Below are 23125 nucleotides of genomic sequence, written 5' to 3' on the forward strand. Positions count from 1 at the left end.
CATGTTTCTCAAACACAGACGCCTGTCAGCCTTGTCCTGTGGAGAGGGGTTAAAGCTTTTAAATGAATTGGTGTGATTAGTGCAACTTAAAAGAAAAAAGGAGAAAATAAAATGAATGTAAACCAAACCAAAACCATTATATTTCTCTATAATTGGAAAGAAAGGTTAAGATTGTTCTACCTCTAGTTCCCTCAGAATTCCTGACTGGCCACAGGTCTCTAAATCCTCCAGAGCCTGAGACCAGAAATTTTCCTCCTGGTCAGCCTCGGTGTTATCATGGGTACCTGTGAAGCTAGATTTACAATGAGAAGTTAAAAAAACGTGGACTTTCCCCCCCCCTCTAAAAATATCTATTACACACGTGCCTTGCCACAGACTGCAACTTGAATGACAGAACGTTATGCAGGAGAGTGGGGAAGAGTCGCTGACCAGGAGAGGCCGGATGGACATGCAGAGCACATGACAGACAAGCCTTCTCATAACCTGGCAGTCACTAGCAGCTGGCAGGGTCTGAGCAGCGAGCTGTTCAGTAAGGAGATAAATGGATTCCAAGAACAATTCAATACACATTTTTACTGGATTGAAACCGGGACCTCCCTATGGAAATTAATGAATCAACCAGTAGCTGTGTGCGGAGCTGCTCCGTGCAACAAATATTTGCAATAAAACCTTTCAACCTCACAGACTTCTCCCAGGCAATATGGAAAGACTCCTCTTTTACTTGAAAACAATGTTTTGCAAAAGAGGCTTGGTGGTGCTTTTTAGTGGATTCCTTCAGCCTAAGCTCCATTTATCAATTTAAGCCCACCTGATTGCCATAACATAAACTGCTCCAATCATTTCATACATAAACACAGAGAAACTTTCAGGGATGCCACTGTCTTACATGGAAACTTAGGTCTCTGGTGTTTCATAAATGCACCCAAAGCCTTATTAAAAGCACTCTTGAGCAGATGTTGGTAACAGTGATGCTTAGGGTAGCTGCTCAGCAAGTGAGGTCTGATAAAAACCAGAACTCTGGGCGGTGGTGACCTTTACAGGGTATGTGTGTGTACAGGGAGGGAAGCAGGAGGGGTTTCTACCTTAGCAAGGGGAAGCAGCTCAGTAAAGGTTCACAGAAGCATCAGAGCTGCTGCGTGGGAGAGGGCTGATTACGTGAAAGGCACAGGGGAACAAGGATGAGGAAGGAAAGTGACAATTTGCCCTTTTGGTGGCAGCAAGCTGTTACTTTGGAGCAGCTGCCCATGGACTGCAGCTAGTGGTGCTTAACAGCACATAAACAGAGCAAACACTATTATGGAAGCATCTGAGGCCTTGCTTGACAAACAATGTATTACTGAGAAGAGCGTGAATGTAATTCTGTTTACAGAATAGCTTTTAAATAGGAGAATTGCCCAGCACAAGGGAGGATAGCTTGAATGTTTCACACACATGATACTCTGCCTCAGAGATGCTTTCTTACAGCTACAATCAGTCAAGCAGACGATGGTCAGCCATTTCAATCTCTTATTGCAATGATTCTCCACCTAGCATCAGTGTCTCTTCTAAGATATTGCAATAGATACAGCAATGGCAAGAATACCTACTCAGATCACAGATGCAATTCCTCCCAGGCAAGACAAGAAAGTATTTAAAACATGATTTTAGAAAGATCCTTGACTTCTGAAATGAGCTTTTTCAATAAATCTACGTAGTTCTTTCACCAGCCAATTTTGAATACAGATTAATTTATCCATTACAATATCTCTTGTTATATTGCACATTTATGATACCAAATGGAACTTAAGCTAATGAACAGGATAATTTGAGGCAATTGTCTGCAAGAGAAAAACCTGGATTTCCTAGAATGGAGGTCCATTTCTTCTCTGACTTCTGTGAAATAGAAAATCATGATGCCTCTATGTCTGGACTTCTTAGTGGAAGCAATTTCTTTTTTAGCTCTCCTCTCCTCTTTTGCTCTTTCTCTGAGTCTTAGCTCCTGGTGTGTGAAATCTCAACTTTTGCACCTTCATTATAGCCACATGAGTAATTTGTAGCTGAGCTACTATACCAGAAAACCAGAAGAGGTACCAAAATAATTTATCTAGATGTCTTTTTTATCTAAAACCTGAGGGATTGATTTTAAATAATATTAAATATTGTTTGATCCACAATGAACACACTTGGTTTTCTGATGCTTTTTTAAAGAGCTGTCAGAAATAGATACATAAAAAGTCTGAAGGAAAGGAAGTAGGACAGATAATAAAGACATAGATGGATATCTATGATTTGGTTCTTACTCCCATATGAGAGACAAAATCTTTGTGTTTTTTAGTTTTTTTAATCAGGAGGTTCTTGGATCTGGCAGACTCATTCCTCTAAGCATTGATGTTTTATTGTGTTAAACATTTTCTCTGGAGCAGGAACTGTAACAGACTTGTCCTACCTGCCAGTGATAGGTAGACACCAGGCTAGAGAGTGGTTTAAGCTCTCAGGTTTCATTTGCTTGCCCACTGAAATTTCCCTGTCAATCAACAGCAAGTCAATGCGGTGTTTTCTGCTTTTACCCTGTTTTTCTCATTTCAACTGATTTTCCTTTCTTCCCTTGTCTTCTCACACCCCCTGCCCCCCACCTCTGCCTCAGCCCAGCTGGATCTCACTTTTGTGCACTTTTTGGTTTCCTACCTGGAAGTATTCCACTCTTCCAGCTGTCCCCCACCTTTCTTTTGCCCTCCAGAGGCACCTTTCCACATCTTTCCCTCTTTCTTCCTGATGCTCTCTCCACCTGATCTTTCTACAGATGGTTGCTTTAAATGGTTTTCTTGATTCTCTCCCAATGTCTCAGTCTCCTTCTGTTGCCACATATTCTTGGAAGCTGTGCTACACAAAAAAAAAGGCAAGAAAAAATTACTTTCTCCAGCTAGAGAAGAAGAGAAGTTGTTTAGCTAGAACTACAAGAAAAATGGTGCTTTTTCTGAGGATTCCTGTAACAGGCTTGAAGAACAAACATAGCCTTCTTAAATACTCCAGCACTTGGGATAGCAACACCATGAGATGTGGCACCATCCATTTTACAGACACAGCATTAAATAATCATTATTTTAATTTGTACTGTATCTCTCAGGCGTAAGTCACGCTGACAAGCAGAACAAGACTCTTTAATGTGCATACTTTCTGCTGAACAGTTTTAAAATGGCAATAGAACACATGCTTTTCATTTAGAAGATTCTGTATTTTACAATCCAGCTCCCTGATTCACTGCTCATCAACTTTTTCAGCCCATTACTTACATAGCTGCAAAACAGTAGGTGTTCTGGAATCCTGCATCTCATTTGAGAAACAAAAGATGGGCTGTAACTGTAGATAAAAACCCTATTAAACTAGAAGTATTAGGCTATCAAGAATGGGCAGCATGAAGAAAACTATCTAATTTCCTTTATCAAACACTGTCCACTACTAGTCTATGAAAGCTGCCAGTGTGCTTCTGCAGTAGGGACCAGAGGAGCTGGGTATGGACTGAGAATTCACACTTGCTCATATCTTAGCTGTCATCTCACCAGGCTTGTCCTCAGACAAAATGCCACAAAACCAGGGGCTGTATCAGAGGGTTTGTCATTCAAATTCTGAAAGCAGCATCTAATCTTTGCCTTGATTTGTATTTCAAAGCTTACAGACTGCACCTCCTGGATTTCCTTACCCAGTATGTTTATACAGGCACCAGGAGGGGTTTTTTTGTATACTAAACTTAAATATTTCACAGACTGGGATTTCAGTCTTGCTGTTCTGGCACATCAAGAAAGTGTATTTCTCATGAAGGACATGCATGTCTGCAGGTCCTGAGGGTGGGTGCAAAGAGCACAGAAATCTCTTTTACTGTGATGCCTTGTCTTCCCACGTCTGAGGAAGAACTGTTCATTGGCAGAAATTACCCAAGTCTCTGCAGTGGATCCACTAATAAATCCAAAAGAAAAGAAAACTTAGAATAGAAGATAGATTTTTGGGTCTTTCACTATCTCCAGGAATTGTGAAGTAAAATATTTTTCCTCAGGAAGTGCTTTTGTCACAGAGAAAGTAACTGAAAATGAGATTTTCTTCTCAGGAGAGAAGGAATAAATGCATGGCAAAATACCAATAGTTTGGATGAGACATTTGTACCTGGACCACTTTTTACTCCTACTGAATCACTCCTACTGAATGTGAATGTCTCAAGCATTTATGGAAGAAGACTGTAATTTGTGTTTCTTTGCCCAAACCAAAATGAATTTTCATAGAAGACAAAAGATTAACACACTAGCTGTCTTCAGCCACATTATCTATTAACACACTAGTTGTCTTCAGCCACATTATCTGCAAGTTTATTTATGTGGAGTGGAAAACAGATCAGATTTTTTCTGAAACTTGCCCAGGGAAATGCCCTAATTTTGTTTGTTTATTCTTAAGGGATAAATGCTGAGTTTTATAGGCTGAAGTAACTTGAAATAAATATAGGTCGTGGTGTTGGCATCATAATCCTCCATGAAGACCACTAATCCACCCCAGTAAATTTCATTAAGTATACTGTGTCTCATATTTAAAGGAAGAGCTGCTATAACTTCACTAGGAAAACATCATTTCATTCAAGACAACAAGTGCTTGCTCATTTCTGAGGCCGTGCTGCAGCTGCAGGTTCGAGAGCAGACACTCCTCTGGGCACTCACGTGCTTGCTGCAGGTCGGTCCCACTCGTCGTCACTCAGCCCTGGATCATGGAATGGGTGGCTCCGCGGTTTGCCTGGAGGGGACAAACTGCCCTGCTTGGGACTCCTCCATTCATAGGTGTTGAAGCTGTATCCTGAAGCCTGATAGGTGTGTCCTAAAAAGATGAATTACTAATTTGCAGCAAAGCATATGCTGAAATGATAGGAAAGGACATCTCTGAAGCTGGCTTCTCAAGAACTGTTGGATTTGTCATTGTTACCTTATTTTTTTTTTTTTTTTTTGTAGCCAGATTATTTGACCTAGATTATGCCTGGATTTAGGTATGCTCTAGAGTTCCTCTTGTGAAAGTCCACTGAAAGCAAAATCTTAAATATATCTAACACTGTTCTCTTACTGTGTATGTCTCAGCTGCTTCTATATTTATTTCTAGATACTGCCACAATTTATCAATTTCCAATTCAACATCCTAGATTGAACAGTAGTAAATAAATCACATGTTATGGATGTGTTAAATATGTGTTAACATGGCCATATGCAACATGCCCAAAATTAAAGCTAACTTATTAAGAAAACAGCTTCAGATGTATTGAAAAAAGTTGCCAAAAATATATTAAAAAATCACATGAACTTGGCTTTTCATGTGCCCTTTTGCTAAGGCTCTGAGAGCTCAGGAAAGGCCTGTCTCACAATGGGCACACATTCCCAGGACCAATATACACCATCTCTATCACCCATTTCTAAGTGTCTCCATGCTATGTAAGTGGCTTTTAGACATGCAGAATTTATTTCTGGGTGCTTTGATCATACTAGCAAAGCAGGTATTACTTCAGTAGTACTTCTTTAACTAAAACCAGGTGTAAGTTGAATTCCAAGTAGGAAGCAGCTTCCAAGTGAGGTATCAAGAAGAAGACATGGATCAATGGGTCACAAGCTGATGCTGATCTAGTAGGCAAAATCCATTATGGTAGAACTGATATACATAATATATACACATTATATATATATATTTTATTTTATATATATATATATATATAAATAATAAATAATATATATAAATATATGCATGTATGGATGTACACACACACATATATATAGCACATATATATGTAATATATTGCACCTTGATATATTACATTTTAGCTGTGTAGTTGGTGGTTTTTGAGGTGCATAGTGGATTAGGAAGTGTTATTTTGTTGACGACTATTATCACTGCTGCCACCCCTCTAAAGAGGGTGATTTGCTTCCAGAAATCAGTCTAGACCTGTCCCCCTCAAATGCTGTGTAACTACAGAGCTGTGAGCATTTTCCAGCAATCTGGCAGATATTAACGTAGTCCCAGATTCTAGGAAAGGTATTGGTTGGGAAATGTGACTGCTGTGTGGTGAAGGCTCCAGATTGGTAAAACAGACACATAAGACAAAGGTACAAAATGAGGTATTAATTCAAGGAGAGAAAAGACAGCTCACCAGCATAAAATTGGTAATTAAAAGGATAAAGCATTATCTGGTGCTGCAGAACCATCCCCCAAACTCCTCAACTTGCTCAGTCTGTGCTTATTGCCAAGAAGGGCTTGGAGCAAAGCCAAACTCAGCTTGATGGGTCAAGGCAGAATGAACTTTTATAGAAATGGGGCCACCACGACACCAAGGGATAAAGGCACAAATCTGTTTGCACTCAGGCTGTTTAGCAGAGGTGCCATGTATACAGCCAAGTCTGGGATAATTTTTTCAAGGGAATTTAAAAAAAATCTGCCTTGAGATACTGGTTCAGCTTTGGCACAGAATCCAAATCATCAGGACTTTGGAAAGCATTCTGGGCCTCAATCCTTTCCACAGCTGAACAATTTGCTACAAATACATTCAATTCATCCAGAAAATGAGAATTACCATCTTGGCACTTATTCAGCAATAGTTCTCCTTAAAACTATCAAAAATATCAGAAGAAAATCTAATGTAACTTATTTTGGTAAACTGACCAACACAGTTAAGGAAAGGGGTCAAATTCATCCAAATTCTGACTCCAGTGGAAAAGTTATTTGAGGTAAGGATCTCTCTGTCTAAATACCTCCCAGGTAATGGGAATACATGCTTTACTATGGAAAGAAACATATTTAAAAGAGTTAAATAAAACACTGATGTTGTGTGTAAGTTCCTTTTCTTGTCATCAAGAATATTACAAGATGTCTATATCCTTTACTGCCTACATAAACATGTGTTACAAACTGAAATTATTTGAAAATTCTATATAGAACAATAGTCAGAGAGAGGTGAATAAATTATCATTATAGAAAATCATGTCTTTAAATGGAATGATTGTTTTTGACAGCTGAGAGTTAGGTGTTAATACTGCAGGAATGAGGAAGAAGCAAAAGATTTACAAATTATAGGCAATGACTAATGTTGCCCTTGAGCAGTTTATAATAAATCTGTTGTCATTCAAAAATTAATGCATTTGAGCATCAAACTCATGAACATCTCCAGAGTGCTTTGTGCCTTGCATTGATCTGTACTTGAAGGATAAACTCATTTAGTTGTGGATGAGCGATGGACCAAGCTATTCAGATGTCAGTAAAGCTAACAAAGCCTGTTAATGTATTGATAAATGCTTTGCAACACATCACATCCTCATGAAAGAATGAATCTGAGGCCAGCCAAGTGCAAGAAATCATGCTGCCTGCCGAGATGTGTGGTCATAATGAGACAGCAGCACATTATAAAGTACAGGGTTAAAAGTTAGTACAGATTAAAAAGTTCTACTTAGGGCAAAGGAAGGTCAGCCACGAAGGCAATCAATCCTGCCTTAAATGTCGATTGTATCTGTGACAGTACCTTGGTTTCCAAAGCTGGTATCAATGCCAGAGCCATCCCACGACTCCACTGCGCTGTCGACACTCGGGACTGCAGTGCAATAGAGGTCTGAGAGCTTGCCAGCCTTCTGTGCAGCAGAGCTTTCCTCTTCAGCATCGCTCAGCTCACTCACGTGACCCACAGGCACAGAAAATTTCTTGGGACTGGTAGCTGAACAGGATTATATAAAAAAAAGGTGTTGATCCTTGCTTTACTGCAGTTCTGAGAATCTGGTTTTTACTCCTGACACCAAGCTTTTCCATGGATGGGCTAAATGCTTGTTAATCTGCAGTAACACGTGCATTAAGGACCATGGATGGTACCCTTGGCCACACTCACCATCTGTTTGCTTCTTGATTTTCAAGGTGACAGTTTCTCCTGCCATCTGTAACAAATGAATGGCTTCACTCAAAGGTTTTCCTTTCAGACTGCTACTATTTATTGCTAGGATTCTGTCTCCTATGTGAATTGCCCCAGTCCTACAATAAGAGAGAGAAATAAAACATTGAGAAGAGAGTGTAAAAGGCAACAAAGGCAATTTCTTTGCATTTTGGAGCATTAAAGTCTCATCTCCCTTTCTTTTATTTTGCTTTTATTGCTGTGTCACAGAGTAATTCTTTTGTTAGAAATGCTTAAAGCAAGTCACCTTTGTTGTAGTGACAACAGCAGAGCTGAGGCATGATGTGGATTTCTGTGTTACTGTGACAGTTGAGTTAATCACCTGTGGATGAAACTCAATGCAGCACACATGCTCAAGAGCAGTCTCAGACAGCTTAGTAAGTCCTAAAATGAGTCAAGTTTCTAGAAGGCTCATAACATTAAAAAAAGCAGTGTAAGCAAGCAACCGGCTATTTCACAAACCTGGCCTTCAGGATGGGTCAATGAAGAAAAGAAAATAAATTATTTTTGTGTAAATGGTTCTGGCTGTGCACAGTATCATGTTTTGTGTGCTGTACCTTCTCTCTGAAACCACCACCAAAGGTGAAACAACCAAATTTCAATGACTCAACCAATCTGAGAAATAACAGGTGACAGAAATCCTGATAATTTTCATTATTCTCTATCACTAACCATGAGGAGCATTTCTGTTCCTCTGATAATGCTTCCTATGGTGTATGTAAGTGCAAATGCAGATGCAGAGGCAGGTAAGTGTATGATGAGTTCAGATGAACTTGCACATATGAAGTGCTTTCTTTACTTATTGTACTATACAACATTATTGGTTTTTAAACACTGCTAAAATGTTCCTGTGACTCAAACTGCTCAGTTTGATTGATCAGGTTTTCCCTGCTGATCTATAATAAGAATCACAATTCTCTGCCATGTATAGTACGTACATCCTGCTCATGCTCCTGGAGCTTGGCCATGATCCAAAAACAACAGCAAAAAGATGATGAACTCAGATTTGGAGAATTATAAAAAAATCAGTTGCTAACCCATGAAAATCAGGGCTTTTAGGTAAACAAAACAAACCTCTATCTTGACAGAGAGAACATTAAAAATATTTTTTTTCCTACTTACCTTTCAGCTAATCCTCCTTTCGTGAGGCTGGAAATGATTATGGGATCAAAGGGTTCTTCAGTACCAGAGATTGTAATTCCAAGAGGCCCACCATAGCGCTTGAGCTCAACGGTATAAATAATTGCTCCAGAGCTCTCCTGCTCATCTGCAATAAATGCCAAGGGGATGCAATTGGTTTCTTATGAAAGAAGGAATGAAAAAAATAGCATATTCAGTCTAGTGACTGGTAATCAAACAACATTATCAAAGGATCACATTTCAGATACAATTCTTAATCATATTCTACTGGATTATTTTCTTAAAAAAATTACCTATTATGCAATTTTTTATTGCCAAAAGCTGAACACAAGTTGATAACTCTCCTCATTCTGTTAAGACTAAATTTTACTCTCTCTTCAAAATCTTTAGATTTCCTTATTTCCCTTCCTATTAAACTAGAACTTAAGGCTATTTTGTTACAGAATCACAGATTGATTGAAGTTGAAAAGGATCTCTGGATGCCACCTTGTCCAACCTCCTTGAACAAGCAGGGCCAACTAAAGGTGTTTCCCAGGGTTGTGTCGAGCTGGCTCTTGAATATCTCCATGGGTAGAAACCCCACAATCTCTCTGTACAACCTGTGCCAGTGTTTGGTCAGTCTCAAAGTAAAGTGTTTCCTGACACTAACAGAACCTCATGTGTTTCAGTTTGTGTTCCCTCCCTCTGGTCCTGCCACTAGGCACCACTGAGGAGAGCCTGGCTCTGTCTGCTTTACACCCTCCCTTCAGATATTTATACACCCTAAGAAGATTCCCCCTTTGAGCCTTCTCTTCTCCAGGCTAGTGGTCCTATCTCCCCCAGCCTTTTCTCAGAGGAGAGATGCTCTGGACCCTTTGTTACCTTTGTGACCCTTTGCTGGACCTCATCCATTGTATGTCTATGTCTGTCTTGTACTGGAGAGCCCATGGACTGGACCCAGCACTCCAGAAATCCCTCTGCACTGCTGAGAAGCAGGGAAGCAGCACCTCCTTTGACCTGCTGGCCAGGCTCTGCCTCTTGCAGACCAGGAGGCTGCTGTCCTTATTTGCCAAAGTGTCACATTATTAAAGAAAATGCAAGTTACTACTGTGGTATAAATACTGATACTTATCTGCTTCTTGAACTGAATGGAAGTTATTTAAAATTAAAGGTAATTCTAAAGTTTTAAACCCAAACTTTCTTCAAAGAATTCTGGGAAAAGTCAAAAGTCATTATAAGATGAGCAGCTGTATTTGTAAAATAGTCCATGTTTTTGATGGACATGTTTTGAGTTTTTTAAACAGAATCAAATGTATCTTCTGTATACTGAATTATCAGCTAAACTGAACAGTGAGTCCATTAGATATTATTTCATTATATTGCATGAAGTAATTTGCATTATTTTGAATTTTTATGTCACCAAACAATTATCAGAACTGGAAAAGAATCCATCACTGAGTAAACTTAAATACAATGTATTTCCTTAAACAACATTCAATAGGCATTGCAAACAAAATATGTGCCTGTATTTACACAATAGTCTTTACATATTATTAAAAAAGTCCTAACCACAGCAAAAGAGCAATCAACTGCAGCATCTTTGAGTTGTGAAGTAATATTTTAAAATTCAAAATGCCAGAATTCTCCTCAAATCAAAATAACAAATGCTTTCCAGCTCATGTTCTGATACTGGAATTCAGCCAGGACAACTGGTCTGGTGGACAAATTCTCTTAGATCTGTGGGTAATGACATTTTAAGCAGTTCAGTGAATGTGGAAAATGTCTAGGATGCACATTCCATAGATGTTACTAAAACAACTTAGAAAATTCAAATGTTATAATTTCTGTAGGAACAGGAATAGATAGGAAAAAGTAGTAGATAGAAAAGCTTAGAAAGGGAAAAAAACCCCAAAGCTACATCACTAACAAAGGCTCAAAGAGCTGAATGTGGTGCTTTAGGCAGAACTGCAGGAACACTAATATCTTTGAAGCTACTTTGTTTCTTCCCAACTTTCAGAAAATTTAGCTCTTCAGCCCCCACCTTCCCCTTCCAATCTCTTCTATTTCCTCCTTGCTATCCATGTACAGAAAAAGCTACACACAGAGAATCAAAGGAGAGAAGAATTAGTGGTGTTCATTCAGCAAAGAATACAGGGGCTTTTGTGGCTACCTGGGGCACTGCCATCAGTGTTTTGGAGGAGTTCACATCACCTGCACTTTGACATGTTCTTTCCAGAAGCACCCTGCTCCCCAGATGTCACTGGAAGCCCCTGTGTGGCACACAGTGGGCTAGCATGCAAGCTGCCACTGCACAGCAGAACAACGGCAGCTTTGCTTGCTTAAAACATTTCTGGAACAATCCCCTGGGATCTAATGCTGAGACTGTTCATCCAGATGTGGTGTGGATATGGTACAAGATAACACACCAAGCTAGCTGAAAATGTAATAGCCAGCCCTTGCTAACAAGTGACACAACATTAACATTTCTCTGCTATAAACACACAGTGAATATAAAGTTACTAACAATCAGCAGCCCTTCCACACAAGACCTGGAAGTCTACAGATCTCAGTGAATGACTGGAAAGAAGACTGGTCCATTATGTCTGTTTTCTGGTTAGCTGCAGGACAGAAAATTATTGGCAGAATGTTATACTGAGCAGGATGTTGGAGCTATCCAAGAACAGGGCATACATGTGGCCTGAATTCACCAGGAAGGCCAGCTCTGCCATGTGAAAGCAAAGAATGGTGGTATTCAAGAAAGGGAGCTAGCCATTAGGTTAATCAGGATTTAAGATTGTCCTCAGTTTGGGAAGCTGGCAAGGAGAAAAGGAAAGAGAAAAGTTGCTGGACACATACCTCCATCTGGGGAGAAGATACAACTGGAGTACTATGGTTATGGGTCTCATGTTTTTGAGATTTTCCATCTTTCTTTTCTTGTGATGCAATTCTTGTGGCTAATTCTTGGAAACCACATTTACTGAAAGTAGGTCCTCTGTGCTGCAGTGCTTCTGCTCTGCCCACTGGCCTCTCGCCCATCAGGATAACATCTGAGCAATGCAGTGACAAGGGCAAAGAGCAGCAGGACCCGGGGAGCACCTGACATGCATCACCCTGCTGTGGCTGCAGCTGCACAGTGGCTCAAAGGAACACAGCTCTGAGACCCCCACTCCCTGCCTCACCTTCCTCAAAAAAGCATGTAGTGAAAATTAAAAAGAAGTTTAAATCTTAATCTTATTCTGTGCTTTACGAAACCTTTTAGAGTGCTCCATGCCTACTCATCAATCAGCATTAGGCTTTTATTTTCTCAGGGAATTCATTATTTTCCTCTGTTGAGTTTGAACAGCACATTTCTTCCTTTGTGAGGAAAAAAACTTTCATAAGTAAATTAATGGCAAATGCACAAAGAATTATTTTAACTGAGATATACTTTTTATTACACCTTTTCTACTGTAATACCACTAAATATTTTTTCTTTAACATTTGAGCAGACACTCATTTTAAAATTCAAAGTACCTGAAATCTGCTATAAATACTTTCATTTACACTTTGACACTTAGTCAACTCTCACAAGAACAATTTGTACAAAGAATTTTTTTTAGCAGGTTTCTGAGTAGTTGTCCAATTACATTTTAATCTGTTCAGTTACACCAATCATGTCTGGATAAAACACTGTAGTTGTGTGAGAATCTTGATATAGATATATATCAAGCAATGTGAGTGTGTAAAAGAAAACTGTGGTATAAGAATCCCAGAGACTAAAATCTGTACCAGATACCATGGTATGCAATATCTAAGAGAGCAAAGATCTTATTTTCCATGAGTGGAGACCAAAATCCCCATTTCACTTACAGCAACAATTTGCACAAGGTTCTAAATGTGGATGCCTTTGATTTGTACTATAATACTGAGAAGATACTTGGTTTGCTTTCAAAATCAATAAGGAGGGGAAAAGGAAAAGAGTCTTCTAGTGCAATTCTAAACAGCACTTCAACAGCTGCACCTAATTTCAAATAATAAAGTGTGGCAGGTTGTGCCTTTTTGCTGTGAGAATCCCTTTTTGTAAAGAGCTGAAGAGAAGTGAACCTCCAGTTTGTGCTTTTGTGTAACAGTGTAAATATAAACACAAGAAGTAATAGTAGTTATAACTGTCTTACTTCCTCTGCCCTACAATGCATAACAGAACTCACTTTATTATCTCCAGGTAGAAATTCTGCTCTTATGGAAGCCACAGTGGGGAAGACACAGGACTGTTACAGGAGTAGGTGTAAAAAATTATGGCAAGTCCATTATTCCATTGGGCTGATCAGACATGGCTCCTCCAGCAGATATCCAGCACAGTGTGTAAAGTATTACTAACCTTTGAGCATGTGAACAGTTGTACCAAAATCAAATTTTTAAGTTTATGGACAAAGCACACACTACACCACTTTGCTGGAGAGCTGAAGCCTAGGGATCCATGCTTAGCTAACCATGATTCCAATTTTAAAAGCAGAGAAAATCCCAATACTCTGATAAGGAACGGATCAACTTTATATGGCTGCACCTGAGGGCCAATTAATTGTCTTTTCAGTGAACTGAAGACCTAATTTTGCAGTGCAGCTCCTGCAAGCAATATAGCCAGTGAGAAAATTCAACACTTTATATACCATTAAAATTCTTTTTAGGTGACATTTTCTGATTATAATTAGCATAAACCTGAAAATGTTAAGGAAAAACATTTCACTAAAATTGAAAAGAAATCCCCTATGCTCTAGAAATCCTGAAAACCCACAGGAATCTGCAATAGTCATTGCTAATACCAGAATTATCTTCGTCCTTGCGGATCTTTAACTTGACAAGGTCCTCGCAGTGCTGGAGGATCTGGACAGCATCTTCCATTGAGCAGTTGTCAAGTCGAATATTGTCTATTGCCAGCAACTTATCACCCAGCTCCAGTGTCCCAGTTCTGCAAACGAGCAAACAAGCTTACATGAAACTCAAGTAACATCTAAAGAAAGGTATCTGGAAAGGTCTAAACGTTATTATAGAAACAAGATGGATTTTTAGAACAATTATTTCTTAATATGCCTTCTAACTTTGCACAAAAAAGTACACAGTTTCTTCACAGTCCCTTACAAGCTCTCTGTTTAACTTGAATTTGGCTGGTTACACACATAAACAGATTTTTATTGGGAACTCTAATGTCTTACCTGTGAGCAACACTTCCTTTCTTGATATCAGAAATAACCAGAGGGTCCCCTGGTTTTCTACTTGATGGAGCTGCAATAAAGAATATATACAGACATTTGGTTTTCTTTCTAGATATGCAGATGGACTAATTTTGACCACAAACCAATACTTCATACGCATTCTTTACTTGCATTATATTCCTCCCCTACCCCTACATTATCTGAACTTCAGGTAAAAACAAACACCAGCGGCATATTGGCAAGACTGGATACTCCTCAAACATTAAAAAAGTTCAGAATTGTGGCGACTGGTACAAAGGGAACTTAGCCTAATATGTCTGAATTCTGGGTTAGACCAGGACTGAGCCATGTGAAGACATCACAGGACAGCTCCAGTGATCTATCATAAAGTTCTGCACAGCTGTAACACATAAGGAAGACATCTTGTCATTACAATCTTTCAGTGCAACTACTAATGGTGATCTGCCAGAACAAATCCTGACCAACAGAGCTGCTCTGGCAAAATATCTACAGTGGGCTAGTCCATATTCTTTCCATCCACTTCTGTCCCATTCAGTGCTTAAGGCAGAAGTATGAAGTTAATGTGCCCTGGGTGAGAAGGAGGAATCCACTTCCAGTAAAGGAGATGTGTGGACAGTGGCCACACACCCTACTGGGCTGACACACTATTACCATGTTTGCAGGGGTGTAGCTTACAGCACACTGATGTTTGCTTCACCGTAACTCACTGCTTCCTCTGAAACAACCGGTGCCCCTTTGATGAGAGTAATCTTGCCCCCCTGAACTGCTGCTGGACCTTAAGAATTGTGGACTTTTCCCAACGTTGTACTGGGGATGCCTACTGGAAGCTCTGCAATGCCAGTCAGTTTAGTAAAACTCCCACCACTCCTCTCCTTGCACACTTATCTCTTTTTGGAAGACTCTTGACATTAATGGTCAATTCTTCTATCTGTCCCTCATGGTTAAAAACATGCTCTTCTCTTCAACGCCAGGCATTGCAATTCTTTACCAGCTTGTGCAAAAGTATTTGACAAGTTTCCCTAGGTCAGGAAATTTACTCTGCAATTTTGCTTGACCTTCAGTTGCCTAGGAAGCAGTTAAATACACCAGAGGAAGACAACAGTGATCACTATCTACTTCCAGAGGACTGTTTCTTGAAGTGGCTTCACTGAATGCATTGTTTTGGAGGGTTCATCCATTTGCTGACAGAAGACTGCACTGTAGATCTCATATGGCAAGCAGTTGCCTTAGAATCTGAGGGTGAGGAGGACACATTGTTAGACATCTGTGTGGCACATGCTGTCTACCTCTGGGAAGAACGTCACCTACAGCTGCTCTGCCCAGGAGGTGCTCCATGTGGTGAACACAGACAGACTTTTGGGACTGTTAACAAAGAGTGTGCTGATACCAAAACATTGCCAGGTGGTATAATGCTCTCGGCTCTCCTGAAAACACTAATTAGTTTTAGACATTTAGCATTCTTCAACTGCCACACACCATTCCTGCTCTGTGAACATCCCTACATCCTTTCACAGAAGGTACGTTTCCAGCAGGCTCCCATGCCTGAACTGACAATCACCCAAAAAGCTCCCCTTATTGGAGGATCACCTACAAAATCCTGATGTCAGTTACTTTAGCAGCTCATGAATCTTCTCTTTGATGCAAAATGACAGATCTTCACCTACAGCAACCACATGGTAAATTAATAATGACATTTCCAACACAATATGCTAACAGGTCCTGTTAACCTTAGCTGCCCTGGCTGAGACAGCCTTTGAATGTCCAAAGGAACTGTTCAAGATCTGCTAAAGAGCCATATTTCAAATGCAATGTGAAAGTCCAGAAGACAGACATACAAGGACTTTGAAGAATTTTTAGGAATTTGTCTAAACCAGCATGCTTTCAGGAAATGATTATGTTGCAACTTAGAGAACAGTAATTAACTTTTTGCAAAATATGTTATTTTCGTAGCTTGTTTCTCATACTTTCATGTCATGGGTCAAATATATTACAACCTCATAATTTTCTTGAATTCTTTGGGTTTGTTTTACCAATTAGTTAAAATTTTAGAGTATCTCTTAGGTGATTTTCTAATTCTATGTTTTTACCCTCTGGGTTGGCTTACTCTGAGGTTATAGGCTACCCACTGCAGAACAGGATTTGAGTCTTGAAACACATTTTATGAAAGTGTCTTACAAGATTACCAGAACTAAGAAAATAGTCCATTATTGTTGTGAAAAGAAGAGAGGAGGAACCAAAATGAGGGAAAGAGCACAGCTCAAAGAGCAGAGCCACAAAGTACATGTGGATGCAAAGACTATGATGCTGCACACAAAGTTATCACAGTTTCAAGCTGAGGAAGTGTGAACCAGCAGTATTTTAAGAGTCCTCCTGGGCTATTATTTGGTCTGGAGAATGAAAGCCTTCTTGTAGGCACCAAACAGCTTTGTGTGAAATGAATTCCCCCATGCTGAGGAGCAGATACACCACACTTCATTTTGTCATTGTTCAACGCTCATACTTCCTACAAATTATTCAGGTTGTGTTGCAGAGATAAAATCATGAATTTCCTCCCAAACTTTTGTACCTTTTTGCACATTACCATAGGCTAAGATTGTCTCCCAAACACTGGCGAACAGATGCTGTCTCCAGCAAGAAGATTGAGTATTATTCTAATTTTACAGATAAGTAAAGGAAACATAGGAAAATTTTGGTCAAAGTACAACAGTTTCCAGTGAGCAATTTGAGATATCCATGCCTTTATACATCACAATAGTTTGTAGAATATAACAGTTTCTCTCTTTGAAATACAACTACTGGCACTTTCAGCAACAACTGCAGACGAGTAGCATTTCTGTAAGTGCAACCCCATGATCTCAATATTTCTGCATAAAATCAAGCAGCCACCTGTGGAAAATCTCCATCCCCACTCCCAGAATGACTTGTCTCAGCACAAGTCTTTTGCAGAGAAAAGAAAAACTACCCTAATTTCTCCAGGGTAGCATTAAACCACCTTGACCATGAGGTTGCCTCCTTTGTCTTTCTGCAATCCTCCACCTCATTCATTATGCAGCCTGCATCCCCTTTGTTACATACCACTGTTTCATCTCTCCCCAGAGAGCAGAGAAACCAGAGATCCAGAGGGAAAGCAGTATTTGACCAGTTGATATACCTACATCAATTAATGCAAGCTTGAACTGACACTGTACAGCTTCCTGTCTCCACTTCAGAATTACTTCTGGTTTTGAGAGGCTGTTAAAAATAAAGCACCTTACCATTCACCCATGGCCAGCCTTCTTGTTCAAGTCCCAGCTGCCCTAATCCTGATAAGTTCAGTCTCTCCCCTCTTTTGCTGCCTCTGTTACAGCTTTCCACTTGTTTCCTCTCCTCCCGTTCTGCTTGTCCAATGAAGATCTCATCTTTTCTCTCCCCTGTTCCAGCTCTTAGTCTTGTTCAACTTTTGCTTAGAGACCTTAGAGTCTGTGTGAGTAACTCCAAGTGGACTGAAGAGTGCATGAAGTTGTAGAGGTGCTACATTTAGTGTTGCAGCTAAATGGCTGCTCTTAAGCAAGTTGTTTGTCGTCTCTCTTTAAATGACTCTTTGATCCTGGTCTCCATCTCAGGTCTCTCTACCCTATTCTACTACACTTACCCAGCCACTAGAAAGTAAGTTCAATGAAGTGTTGTCAGTTCTGTGTATCAGCTGTTCCATTACATTTAAAAAACCCTCAAACAGTGCTCCTTGCTTATTTCACTGCTAACTCAAACAAACCCCCCCCCCACCAAAGTGACTTGAACAGATTTTGGGGTGGACATCTCACCCACCACACAGACAAAACCCACTACTTTCAGCCTGCCTTCAAACTTTGGAGTTTGATCAAGCTCTGAACAAACAAAGGAAGATGCACATGTGATGGAAAAATACTTTTTATACAAAGTCAGTCCATTTATCCACAATTCTGGTTTACAGTTACTAGACATTTTTAAGAATAGTGTCATTAATAAATAGATGAAGGAGTTTTTTAAAATTACACTGATGCAGCTCTTTTGTTCCTTAAGTATTGGCTCATGTGGAACAGCTGAGAAATCTGTTGATATTTTTCTGCCTTGAAAAGAATTATAGTGTAATGTTTCAAAATTAAGCAGAGCTTGCCAGGTGAAATCCCAAAATATAAAGAATCATGCTTTAGAAAATAAATTCTCATAGTCAAAGTATCTGTAGGTATTTACAAAGCTTGTTTCTGACGAAATGCAAAAACAATAAAGCAGACTACAGTGTAGTTACTAGTCAAAGTGACTCAGAGAAACTGATGATATAGTTTGGGTGAGATTCTGATATTCTTACCAGCTTTGCAGCTCCTTATTCCTTGAGTAGTCCCATTAGCTTCAGAGAGATTATTTATGAAGCAAGGTGCTGCAGTTCATTACCAGTAAGGATATCAGAATCTTACATAAGACAGAAAAAAAGAAAAGGAAAGGAAAAAAAAAGGAGAAAAAGCTGTTAACTACAATTACCAGAATCCACTAGCAAGTCATTTTACTGGACATCATTCAATGTTCTTGACAAAAAAAGAATTAGTCTATGATAAAGCAGCCAGTTGCCTCAAACACCTTTAAAAAAGGGTTTTGTCTTTAAAAAGAAAATCTATATTCATTACATGGTTTAAAGTCAATGTCAATGACAAATAAATTGAAACAGCTTTGAGTGCTACTAGCACTACTTGTAAATGTTCCTTCTTCTAGGGAATGATTCTTCTATAAAAGCATAATCTCATGCACAGGAACAATCCTGTGCTTTATTTGGATGATATAATTTTAAGAACTGAGATCTTCTATTTGCTCTAATCTGGTGTGAAACTAGTAATACGTGAAACATTAAATATAAAGTCACATGTATTTGCAAAATATGAAAATGTGAAATAAGGTCTTTATTGAGTGTAAGTATTTGTCATTGGTAAAATTAGACAGATATTGCAGAGCTAAGGGACAAATGACAGGACTGTAATGTGTGTATGAAGGCAGCAGTAGGCAAGACCACTATACTGGGAGATAATTGACATGAGCTATCCAAAATTCAGAGCCCTGGATTAACATTAACAATGATGCTCATGAAACTTTCTTCTGTCCTGCTTTTAAGGGGTTATGCTATCTTAGGGGTTTTTTAATGTTTTCTTTTATTTTTCTCTTGCATTAATAAATCTGAAACTAGAGAAAGTCTCTTCTCCTGTTACAACTCTTGTTTTTCAAAGACCATGAATTAGCTTATTTGTCTTTAGTGTTGTATGTCACCTCAGATTTTCACCTTCAATAAAGCACCTGGTTGTAACTCCATGCAAGCATTCCTGGTGCTCATTACCACAGAAAACAATTCCAAGAAAGAGAAATAAATTCCTCTTCTAGGATCTCTGACTCCTAACAGCTGACCTAGAACTCTTGTACTTAAAAAGAGACAAATGCTCACATGCCAGCCCAAAGTGAAGCTGCACTTCCTGTCTGACAAAAATGTCTGTCTTGTCTGTCAGATTAGTTAATTTCCTGACTCTCTCATTCAAATCCCAAACTAAAGGAGGATTTGGAAAGTAAGAAAGATGTTTCTCTGTAATGTTTTAATAGCACTTTTTCACTTACTGTTAACTCCACTAACTTGAAAAGGAAGAGGATGAAACAGGTCTCTGGCCCTTCCAAGAGATCAAGCCCACAAGTGAATAAATCTGATCACCTCCATCCCCCCTGCTTAAGACACACCAACTCTGCCAAGTTTCCCTTAACATTTTTTCTTAAAAGAAATCATATAGCTTTCTGAAAATATCACTAATCAATGGCATGCTAATGTACTAAAGTGTCCTGAGAGAAATTTGACAAAAAGAATGCAAAATGCTTATATTCTTCAAATCATACTGCCTTGTCTAGCAGTTAATAAGGTAAAACAGAGCAAAACACTGAAAAGCAAGCATGACATGCAGCAATTCAAGACTTCTACCAGTTATTAATATAAGCCCTTTAAAACCATGTAAATAATTTATCCTAGATAAATTTTATAGGAATTAAATACTATTAATGAGATTATTATATATAAGAGATAATTAAATTTAAATATTAAAGATGCTGCAGTCTATTCACAAGAGCAGAGAGCTAAGACCAACCACATGTTACTCTGATTATATAACACACTAATTTTATACAGCACTAACTTTTTGGAATTAAATTCCAGATCAGTAAGGCATGCAAAGTTTGGAAGAAGAATGCTAATAACTAAATTCCAAGAACATTAGCTTTCCATTAAAAGTTTATTCCTACAGACAAAAAAAGTAGAGGCCTGCATTCCAAAAAAAATACCACAAACCAAATTACTAGTAAGATCATACTTTTTAAAATAATCTCACAAACCTTTATCAATCTTAAGAATAACATCTAAATAGAACAGCCTTGCTCCAGGTTTTCTTATTTCTCGATATTTTCATTTGCACAGATACATGTAGACCTACAATTTTGTTTCAAATATCACATCACATCTTACAGAGTCTAACAGTTACTCATTTAAGTGTGCAACACACACAAACAGGCCTGCAGTGTCCCTCATTTGTTCCTCAGATGTAATCCTCAGCACGGAGATCCCTGCTGTACTTTTGATTAACCATATTTCACTGTGCTGGTAAAAGCTTCAGGAATACAAGACAGAGCACAATCTTCCCCCAAGACACGTGAAAATCTCCAAAGGAGGAGTAATAGCCTAAGAAAGGCCACAGCCATAACAGAATGTTAATTCTGATGACACCACATTCTGCAGTGTCAAGCCCATTAACTTTGATATGGATTGTTTTTCCTTCACTCAAGAGCTGCATTCAGTACTCCAGAGCTCACCTGGTCAAAATCCAGGTCTAACAAATTGTTTTTACTGTCTTCTCACAAAATAAGTATTGGAACACTTTTAATTTCAAACCACAGCAACAAATACTTGAGAAACAGATTGATGCAGGCTCTTGTGACTTTCTCCAGCAATCTCTGCAATCCCTAGTGAAAAGGTTAATTGAGCTGCACATTCAGGACTGCCCAAAAGGTCTAGAGACTGAGGATGTACCTGGGTTCTGAAGCAGAAAATAACCCTAGGTATGTGGATCCTCATGTCTGTGAGACCCTTTAGTGGGGTTCTGTTCAGGAGCCTGTGAGGGACCATGACAGACTGCTATGAACTTCCCAGCTATGGAAATACTTTTGCATGGACCTAACTCTGCTGATATATTTCTTCTTTTTTTTCTTTTTTTTTTTTTTAATAAATAACTATATTAGGAGTGAAATATGTACTATGCATATGAAGGAGTAAGTCAAACATTAGATTTGGCAAACTTCTGGCTTTGTTAACTACTTGAAGGGGAGTATAAAGATATTACAGAACAGTATTTCAAAAGAGAAAAAGCAGTAAAATAAGTTAGAAAAAGGAAAAAAAAGTTTATACCAAAAGAAATGTTAGTCCATAGCTACAAGATCTATTATCTGCCGATTATCCCATAAATGTGGTCTGAAAAATAAGCCCTTGCACTTACAACTTATGGTGATGCCAAGTTCCACATTATGCTTCTTTGGTAGTTTCACATGAAATGTTCCACTGCTTGGTATAACTGATTCTATAAAAAAATATTTAAAATGTTAGATAATTTATAAGGCACAGCAATTCCACGAGCATGGAACTATGCATGTAAGCTGATGAAGGCACATCAGAGTCCCAAGGCAGGGATAAAATATGGGCGCTAAAATGAAGGAGGTATGATTTATAACTCTACTGGTAATTTCACGGTTACTCAATTTTTTTTAAGGTTTAACTGAATTTGTGGAGATTGCATGGGCCAGCAGCCAGCTGAGACTGCAGGATTTTAGCTCATATGCAAGTTCTGTGAGCACATGGGAAAATTTTACTGCTGGCAGACAGCTTTTAATTAAAAGGACAGGAGATTCAGTCGTAAGGATTTCTGACCTTTGTTGCTGCAGGACTAACACTTATTTTTAACTGTCCACTAAGGTAACTGCCATGTTTAACATCTAGTGGGAAGAAAACTAACCCAGAGGTGCACACACATAACGTGTACTTGATATACACAGTTTGTGATTTCATGGGTATATTCTGTATGCTTAAACACATTACAGAATAAAGGAATGCCATTAGTAATAATACTCACCAGAAAAATTATCAATGATTCTTCTGGCCTTTATTAATTAATTTTCTATTATTTTATTTAGAGACACCATAAAAAAAAACACCTGAAGAGTTTTTTTGTTTATCCCCCCTTTTTAATACTTTTCTGTCTTGTGAAAAATTTCATTATTTAGCCTGTAGAGGATTTGTCTCTGTTTAGGAGAACATTTCTATTTCAGGCCAGAAAAATATCTAGAAATAACTCAGAGGAGAGACAGTCACCAGATCTTACTACAGGACCTGCCATTTCTATCTGCTTTCAGAAGTAGGCTGCAGGGCTGTGTGAAATGAGAAAGCCATACAAGAAACCATATTTCAAATAAGTCACCTGAAAACTGAGTGGTGTAGATGTGAGAAGAAAACCTCTACCTCAGATTCCTAACACTTGCAATGTACTTGGGATTTATTCCTTCATTTTTCTTGCCAGACAGAATAACAGGACATTCATACCTGCAACATCAAATTCTATTTCCAAAGTGACCTTGTTGGTGATAGAGGAGTCTCTGAGCAGTTGATTGGCCTCATCAAACGTGCTGTCTTCTGTAGGGACACCATTTATTGACACTATTCTGTCTCCTATTTGCAGCACCCCACACCTTGGTACAAAACGATACAAAACAATCATCAGATGTGCATGTTACCAGAGCCAGCAGTGTCATAGAATCACAGAATCATTTAGGTTGGGAAAAGGCTTTAGGATCACTGAGC

The 23125-nt window shown here is 38.9% G+C and overlaps 1 protein-coding gene across 6 annotated transcripts in view; it reads right to left on the reverse strand.

The window, feature by feature from the left end:
- The window catches only part of GRIP1 (glutamate receptor interacting protein 1), a 310634-nt gene that overhangs the window by 12881 nt on the left and 274628 nt on the right, over positions 1 to 23125 (reverse strand). For all 6 annotated transcript variants that reach the window (XM_050984746.1, XM_050984727.1, XM_050984739.1 and 3 more), the window contains 10 exons: positions 22868 to 23013; positions 21771 to 21851; positions 14230 to 14299; positions 13840 to 13985; positions 9044 to 9188; positions 7862 to 8001; positions 7505 to 7693; positions 4677 to 4830; positions 2665 to 2859; positions 181 to 292 (listed from right to left, as the gene is read on the reverse strand). In XM_050984746.1, the coding sequence (XP_050840703.1) occupies positions 181 to 292; positions 2665 to 2859; positions 4677 to 4830; positions 7505 to 7693; positions 7862 to 8001; positions 9044 to 9188; positions 13840 to 13985; positions 14230 to 14299; positions 21771 to 21851; positions 22868 to 23013 (1378 nt within the window). The remainder of the gene's footprint in view (positions 1 to 180; positions 293 to 2664; positions 2860 to 4676; positions 4831 to 7504; positions 7694 to 7861; positions 8002 to 9043; positions 9189 to 13839; positions 13986 to 14229; positions 14300 to 21770; positions 21852 to 22867; positions 23014 to 23125) is intronic.

The sequence above is a fragment of the Serinus canaria genome, chromosome 1A, assembly GCF_022539315.1.
Source record: "Serinus canaria isolate serCan28SL12 chromosome 1A, serCan2020, whole genome shotgun sequence".
Taxonomy (NCBI): domain Eukaryota; kingdom Metazoa; phylum Chordata; class Aves; order Passeriformes; family Fringillidae; genus Serinus; species Serinus canaria.